Genomic DNA, 8,728 nt, shown 5'->3' with positions numbered 1-8,728 from the left:
CCCGCGGAGTAATCATAGAGATTACTGTCACGCTAACCGACAGTTGCATTAATTGAACGCGTATGTAAACGCGGTATCTCTGTAATGGCACTTTCGTTCGCTCGTAAAGTAAAAACGCAATTAACCGTGTGAAACGAATTGTCGATGAAGGGAATTATACGAGACGAAACTGAGGGAACGCGTGGATTGAATGAGATAAGAGGAGTAAAGTGTGCCGAATACTCGACTTACACGGATAATTGATGTGGCGGTTAAATTATATTGGTTTAAGAAATCAGAGTTGTAATTTATAGAGAGCAAAGTTATATTTGACGTTGAAAAAATGATTTTTATCGAGATTTGGTCAACGCTACATGCACCGCACATGCAATTACGCTATTTAGATAAATATAAATAGTATTGAAAATATAGCAAGATTAGTTATTAACCCTTTGCACTGGAAGATATTTTTTTACAGGGAAGTAACGAGTCGGTGATTGTTTGGTAAATAAAATAAAATTAATATACTTTTATATTATACAAGAACTTGCAACAGTTCATTAGAGGCTGGTTCTTTCGAACTATTTCATGGTCCCTAAATTTTTTCAAATATCTAAATAAAATTCCCACAATAATTAAAAATTTTCAGATATTAAAGAATCCTTTCGTACATAAATCAAACGTACCTAAATCAACCTATGGAATTAAAATGGTTAACGTCGATTCTCAGTCGCCTCTCCAGTGCAAAGAGTCAATTTCGTAGAAATAGATAAATTTCAAAGTAGCATAATACACGTAAAATAACGAGACATCGTTTATCTACTGTCGCTTTCCAACAATATCATTGGCACTATTAACGTTCTTCATTATGCAATACGTGAACTAAATATATCGATTCTATCCAAAAAGACTAAGCTCAATATCGTCGTTAACTACGTGTAGATACTTATGTACGCAGCGTGAACGACAAGCGCGTGCTCGACGCTCGAATGCGTCAGATGCGTGAAATGCATTAGACCGCGTGGTACGCACGTGTCTAAAACCAGTTTCACGTGAATCTAAACGGCTCCCGCGAAGCGGATTCCCTATTGGAATTCTACGGTCGCAAACTCTGCCAGCCGGTCATCGCAATTCCCCTCTGATTTTCTTGCGAGCAAGTTTGATCGTGTAATAATAAACGTGCGTAAGCATGTTGGCACTGCGTGAAGCCAGTACCCCTCTGGCTTTCGACTGGTCGTTCTATTATCAACAGTCGGGTTGCATGAAAAGTAAAACGTGCATCGTGTGTCTCACTTGGTACTCGCCGCACGAAACAGTAATTTACCGCAGAAATTACGGTTGCACAGCATTGACTTTCGTCATCGTTCACTGTATGCGTTGGTTGATATTAAAGTTTCGTGCACATCGTACACGATTCGACTATGGACACTCTTGCATCGATAGCCGGACAAACACATCGATATCCTTGGACTGGTTTAAGAAATGCTCGTTACAGACGTACACCACAAATACGGGGGGAGAGAATAGTTTCTATTGTTTTACACGTTAGACGGATGAAATGGAAAAGCATCGTGTTCTATAGATAGTATCGACTGGTCGAATTCAAGGACCACTTAGCCTCGAAAGCGTCTATAACTTGACGGCACTTCGAGTTAAGTGAGCAAAGTGAGGTTAAGTATCGACACAGCAGACGACAACTTGGCAAGATTTCGGTGCCGTGACAACGTAATTTCATGGAATTATTCGGGGAATATGAGTCAACGGAGGAATTTACGCGTGTAAGACGATCGCATGAACACAAGTGACCTGCTGTTGTTTTTTTCATAGAGTATTTTGCAACAAAAAATCGATCGGTCGGCGTGAATTAGTGGAAATCCTGACTGGATGATTCTCTTCTAAACGAAGAATACGTGTAATTTTCTTCAATTAAGCTATCGTCCGGCTTGTAATTGGCTTCAATTCGTGGTAAAAATAAACAGAGCGAGTTGACAGCAGTGCTAGCAGGGTGGCACGAACGTGCGTAGGAGATCATCTCTGACCAAGCGGTTACACGTATGTTTCGCACCAGGAAACGCATATTTCCCGCCAAAGGCTATCCGACGAACGAGCGTACACAACTCACGCGACTCGAGAATTATGTAACTATTGTTGCACGACTCGTAAATAAAGGCTACTTACCGCTGATCAAGGCGAAAAACGTCAGGATCGCGCGCGCACACACACACGTTACACCTAGCACTGTTTAAGAAAAACTGCCGTGCTGTGGCGCTGTTGCCTGGTCGCCATCTTGGATCGATCAGTTAGCAGTCGAAAAGTGCGCCGATTTTGATTCTCGAACCATTCTGTCGCCATGTTTGAATTAATATAGCGATCTTGTGTCTCGCCTGTGAAATCGTAACAACGTCAGTATAAAGTGTAACAAGGTAAGTAATAAAACAGCAATGTTTTTCTTGCAATCATTACTTTCATTTAATCTGTACTAGATCGAAACACAAATAATAACAATCGACGTTTGACACGCGGTTATCGTCCACACATTTCATTCGTATACGAATATACACAGTGATTCTAACATTTCGCAAACAACACACGTAGCACGAGATATTATACAGATAATTAAATAAATAACGTTGAAGGCGTATCGGTACACGTACTACTCCTTTGGAAAAGTATAAAAACAAACAATAGATTGAAAAGATGAGAAATGCAGAGTGTATGGCTATACTGAATGAGAGTACGGCACGAATCGTGACTTTTCATCGGAAATTCATTTTTTTCTTTTTTCTTTTTTTTTTATCAATTGATATATCCTTCACAATTTAATTCACAGTTTTAAATAACACACTTCTTTCACATACATAATTTATCTACATACATAATTTATTAGGATCATTGTCGATGATAATTAAATACTTCCTTGAGTAGCGCAGAGAATTATATTATATTATGTATATATATTATCTTAAACTCTTACACCTATGATATTTTGCCAAAAAGAAGAAAAAAAAAATCACTACAGTTTTCTTTTATGACTTATGCACATGTAAGCTCTCAGTTTATTTCCTTTCTCGCTTTTCATGGAAATTTAAATACACGCGTAACTTACTTCTCTCTCTCTCTCTCTCTCCCCCCTATGCGTTTTAGCAATTTCTAAAATTACCAATAAAAACGGCTTATACAGTACTTAACATGTATTTATAGTTTCGCGCATTGTCAGATTTCTCACTTATGATTGTAACTATTCAGTTCTGTCTATTACATTCCTCTTGCATCATTATATTGCATCAATTCCACTTTTGCGTTCATTATAAGAATCATTGAGTCGATATACGTACACATAGCACTTAGAAACGCGCATCTCATTATTTCCGAGGATCCTTATATCGAACTATTTATCCGCTTATCTGTATTAATATAGTTGCATTGATAAGATTCAGCAAGAATCACCAGTTTACCATAGTGAGTTAGGAGTCGTGAAAGAGTTGTGTACCTTTGTAGCAAGTTATCTGGAGATTTTTAAAAGGTATGCGGTTTTCGACAAATACCACAACCTAACGCAAATTCTTCTCCAGTCGGTGGATGTTTCACGTGTAATGGACATTCGTCCCCTTCGAGTTGTTTCGCCTTAGGACCTAATTAAACATATGAAATTATCTTTAAAATTCAAGTACGATGGATAAAATTGAAAAAAAATGGAGAGATGATAAATTTACCAGCAGGACACGAAGGTAGTTCATTTTTTGGAATGGTAGTGACTCGTTGAAAGTCGTCATGGCAAGGGTTGCAGAAGTGTGTAGTTCCAAAGCAAAAGAACACCGCCACCGAGCAACAATATCGACACTTATACTCTAGGAAATCTGCTCCGTGTTTCGGGCACATATTAGCCCTCGCTACGTCGCTACATCCTCCGCACACTAATTCCGTGGGATCGAACGTTTCTCCGCCAACTTGTGCGTCGCATCGTGCCTCACCACCGTAGTAGGCCTTCTGACATTTGTAGCAAACGTAATACGCGTATCGTTCCATTGCATACGCAGCTGGATCTTGCTGGTAACGTCCGCTTGGACCAAATGCTCCTTCCGTCCTAAGTAACAATTAACAATTAACAATGGTGTAATCAAAAATTACATTTTCCAATATTCGCTATAAATTTCTATTTACTTGTGCAATCCTTCGTATTCCAATCGCATCAAAGCCTTTCTTCTAACGTCCTCGTACAATTCTTTTATACTAGCCAATTGCTCGGTTAATGTAGGATGTTCCATCGGTACTTTACAAATTGGACACAGAGAGAATCCGAAAGTTATCCTAGGGCCTACCCATCGTTTCAGTAGAACGTGCTTGCAGCAATGCAAGTGGAACACGTGTCCACATTGTAGCTGAATCGCTGGCGCGGCAGATAGAGCTTCGGTGAAGCAAATCATGCACATGTCGTCGGCGTCTTGTTTGAGATCGCTGTCTGGTAGACATCTGTGCAGACAAGGTAGACAGGTCTTCTCGTTTCGAACACCTCCACAGATATGTCCGCAAGAATGGATTTTACAGCACGCGCTTTTACCGTGCTCCTGACAATCGTGATCTGAGCAAATATTCCCTACAGCGAGTAAACCGGTGGTTCCAGTGGTACCACAAAATCTGCAGATTCCAGACGTAGCACCGACTGGCTTCCTCGGTGTACCGTCGCGAAATTCTACTACCGCTTTTAATGTTCTACTGTCGGCTAGGGCCAGAATCCAGAATAATTTCGTTCGACCGCAACCTTCGTGGAGATCCACGCGTATAGCTTCTTCCTCTTCTTTGCAAACTTGCCTGAGATGCATTCGCGTTCTCCTGTGTAAATGCAAGATTCTATCGCATTCCGCGCATAAGTTTCCGCAAACGTTGCATTGGATAATAGCTGTCGTTTCGCCATCGTCGTGGTTGCTACACGTTGGCTAAACGAAGAAAATGTACATTTTATGTAGGAAAACGTAAATGACGAACTTGGTAAAGATGTTTCGATGATCTTACTTTAGGCGGTGGTGGCTGCCCCCCTGTACCACTCCATTGACCTGAAGATAACCTTTCAACGTGATCGGAGTCCAAAACGCAGAGGGAAGAAAGGGCTAACCATAAAGTGGGACTTTTGAGGCATTCTGCGGGATCATGACTCTTCTCGCTGAGCCTGGTAAGATTTAAAATATTTTCCGCTATAGCTGCTTTTGTCACAGATGCCCAAGCTTCTGACAATTTTCCCTGGAAAGGAAATAATAATTTAAAAATTTTAATTAAAAAATGTACGTTAAAATTAATTTGTACATACCGATGCCATATCTTTTAAAAGCTGAATTATCACTTCGGCTAACTTTCGCGTCATACACCCTCTTAGCCACCATCTTGCTCCAACCTGACTCTTAGGATGAATACTAGTAGCTAACGAAACAGTCTGCAAAGCCTTCCCATTATTCTCTTTCCCCTTTACTTTCACCTGAACCGTTAGAGCTTTGGCGATGCAACTTAAAAAAACATCGAGAATACCAGCAGAAAGTTCGTCGAAGTCGGCACTACTTGCTAAACCATTATTCGCTGCAGACACTATGCTAAAATCTGACGGTGGTAATCGTTTGATACTGATCACGTTAGCTAGTGTCTCCGGCTTAATTTCCGGCAAAATTCTCTTCAATAGAGATGTTACCTAAACGATATCAAATTTATCGTTAAATGTCAATTTTTTTAAATATATCATATTAAAAGAAATTCCTAAAATACGTACTTGACGTTGAACTCTTGCTGACCCGGTATGTAACAAGCTCAACAAGTCTTTCAACAGTCCATATTGATGTGACAAATAATACTGTCCCACTGAACTCCCGCTTAAAGCTAACACCATGGATAACATTTCGAAGCAATATGTATCAGCTGCTTTTGGTAAATCGCTATTGTCGCTCAATAAACTATGAGCAGGAGTCGGTGAACATAGCAATGCTTCCCATTCCTCTCTCAGACGAATAGTCTCCTTTTGAATAGCTTGAACGATATGCGTGCAGACTTGTTTTTGCAAATGCGTCAAGTTATTTCTACTGAACAAAATGCCAACCATGTGCTCTCGAAGATCGTTACTATCTTCCAAGTCCTCGTTAGCTCCTTCTGCAGTGTCCATTTGTTGCTGCTGTTGGTCTCCTTGTATGAGTTTGCCAAATACTTGAGAGGTGATCAAACGGAATACTTTCAACGTTTCTGCTTCACAGTTTTTCTGTTGAATCGTTTGTGCACTCAATTGTTTCTCGACTTTTAAAGTTTCTCCTTCTACCTCGCCTAGAATTCTTATCTGTCGCACACGCAACGAATTGTCTGGACCCTTTAATTTCAGACCTACGATACTGTGACGTGGATCTGCAAAAATTACGAGATTAATATCAATTATTTGCATTTTCAAGTAAAAATGTATAATCTGATATTTACCAGTAACTGGACAATTAATCCAACCTGCAGACCGACTTTCAACCTTCACAGTCCCTAATTTCACCATTTCGTCTACGTTATTTCCCGATTGAAACGTTACACTAGACACTTTGTGCTACAATATAATTATAATAATTATTAATTTACCGTGAACCAGTTGAAATTTCATTCTAAAACTTACCGTTAAATCACGACAGTTGTCAATGTGAATGTACACCATTCGAGGAATAGAATGAGCGCTACAGACGATAGTAATTGACTTCGTTTTATTACGATCCTCGTCACCGGATTCCCAAAATGTTTCCGTCGAATTGTCAGTCAAGCCACCTATCATGGCCTGCCTACTCGAGGCCTTAATTTCCACACCGCATGTCAAGTCTTTCAAAACTTCCACGCAACTATTAACTTGCTGAGAATGAGTCGACTGATGGCTCTCGTGCATGCTCATCGTAACATCTTCCTCTTCCTCGGATCTCGAAAGTATCTTACTGATATTACTAAACACGTGACTTCTGTGAAGAAACAAGTGATCCGCTGGTGTGAACTTAATGCCCCAACATCGAATTGCAGCCTGTTGAAGCGGTGATCCTAAAAATGAATTCGTCAAAATACTCAAATTCTCAATTTCATCAAAATAACTCAAAGGAATGTTTCAAATAAAAATGATAGGTAATATACGACACATACCAGGTGGTGGTAGAAGCATTAGGTCAGCAATAGTTTGCAGTAAAGTGTGAAATACGGTTGGTAATGGATTAACAGATTCACCTGCTATGACTAGGTCGCTCAAAGGATGTTCACATACGCCGACCATTTCCTTCAAAATTAATTAATAATGTATCAAGAGTACATAGTAAATTAGCATACCTGACACGCTCCATTAAGTCACGATCTCGGTATTAGCAAATCAATAAGCTTACGTGATCGTCCTTTTTCTCGGTCCTATTATCTTCGTCGTTTGCATCCGCGATATCAGGTGGTACAGCGGGCGTTAAGGACGCTACGAACCACCATAGTAAATCATGGAGGCAAATGGGCTGTGTAACACTTCGTAACAACCAGTTTAGTGCTTGCATCGCATAAACTCGGCAAGCAGCAAGTCGTAACGCTTGCTTCGTAGCAAGTTGCAAGTGTTGTAAATTATGTTGCTGAAGGACGAACAGCATTACCGGTCTCATGAGTATTTCTATTCTGTCGTTATTCGCTGCTTCGTCTTGACTTGTCGATACAATTGCCGACTGGTCCATCGACGGGACCAGTTTTTGCAACGCTGCCGAAGGATAGCACAGAAGGGACGATCCAGCCTCTGCAAAAAAGAAAATCACACAATTACAACATCATGAAAAATACAATTCCAAGAGTCTACGATTGCTCACCGGTGTTCATTTCACTGCTACTGTTATTCCTCTTTCGCATCATGACAATTCTGCCGTCGTTAGAATTCCTGGTCCAAGGGGCGCCGGTAGACATCGACACTGATCGATGAAAAATTCCTCGACTCTTACCGCTCTCGCTGTCGCTGTCGCTCACTGGACACTCCGACAAAGGCTGCAACGAAAAGCACAAAGTTATATAAAAAAAATTGTATAAACGAAAAAAAGAATATCAATTTCTTACCCTTCCGTTTGTAGTATTAGCCATAACGTTCCCTTCGTAGGCAATCTGATGCCCGTTCTGACGTCTCAAGGTCTCCTCGTAGTATCTCTCATCGTGACTCTGCGAGTGATGAACTCCTAAGGCTTGCAAACACTGAAACGGTCCGGTAGGTGGAAATGGTCCAGCCGCCTCTGGAGGACTATAATTTTCCGCCACGGACGACAAGGTTTGCGAGGGTCGCCTCTGCTGTTTAGGAATGTTTAATCCGGACGCGCTAGCCAGGTCTAAGAGGAACATAGCGTTATTCTTCATTACAATGTGCGTCTCGTTTCCGGTAGGACTACTAACTGGCGACACGATATTGCTAGAACCGTTCTTCTTCTTCGTCATTCCCAATAAGAACTTTTTCGCGAGCTTCAACTTTCGAGCTCGTAGATACTTCTCGCGACACGTGTCACAGATAAGATACCACGATGTTCCACCTACACCACCATCACCACAATTTCCCGCCCAACCGATGCAATAGTTCCCTCCGCTGTTGTAACCTTTTCCACCTGCGTGCCAGCCGCAACCAGGATGCATCATCTTCATGTGATAAGTGACCGGATGAGGGAACATAAGACCGCACAGTTCGCAGATCGTTTCTCGTTCTATTCCTCCTAAGTTCTCAGCTCCAGCCGCTTTACCAACCGGTTTCCATTCTTTCTTCTTT

The 8,728-nt window shown here is 41.0% G+C and overlaps 1 protein-coding gene across 1 annotated transcript in view; it reads right to left on the bottom strand.

Moving 5' to 3' along the window:
* Positions 1-3,495: 3,495 nt before the first annotated feature.
* Positions 3,496-8,728, bottom strand: part of LOC108573683 (E3 ubiquitin-protein ligase highwire-like) — a 10,149-nt gene continuing 4,916 nt past the window's right edge. Inside the window, exons 13-24 of the mRNA XM_017936161.1 lie at positions 8,038-8,728; positions 7,797-7,968; positions 7,341-7,726; positions 7,108-7,237; positions 6,602-7,008; positions 6,421-6,535; positions 5,732-6,351; positions 5,282-5,653; positions 4,990-5,214; positions 4,141-4,913; positions 3,693-4,063; positions 3,496-3,611 (exon numbers count right to left, since the gene is read on the bottom strand). The exon at positions 8,038-8,728 is cut by the window's right edge and continues 18 nt beyond it. Coding sequence (XP_017791650.1) covers positions 3,496-3,611; positions 3,693-4,063; positions 4,141-4,913; positions 4,990-5,214; positions 5,282-5,653; positions 5,732-6,351; positions 6,421-6,535; positions 6,602-7,008; positions 7,108-7,237; positions 7,341-7,726; positions 7,797-7,968; positions 8,038-8,728 — 4,378 coding nt within the window. The remainder of the gene's footprint in view (positions 3,612-3,692; positions 4,064-4,140; positions 4,914-4,989; positions 5,215-5,281; positions 5,654-5,731; positions 6,352-6,420; positions 6,536-6,601; positions 7,009-7,107; positions 7,238-7,340; positions 7,727-7,796; positions 7,969-8,037) is intronic.

The sequence above is a fragment of the Habropoda laboriosa genome, unplaced genomic scaffold (genome assembly GCF_001263275.1).
Source record: "Habropoda laboriosa isolate 0110345459 unplaced genomic scaffold, ASM126327v1 scaffold151, whole genome shotgun sequence".
In the NCBI taxonomy this organism is placed as follows: domain Eukaryota; kingdom Metazoa; phylum Arthropoda; class Insecta; order Hymenoptera; family Apidae; genus Habropoda; species Habropoda laboriosa.
This window is presented reverse-complemented; position numbering and strand designations above follow the sequence as displayed.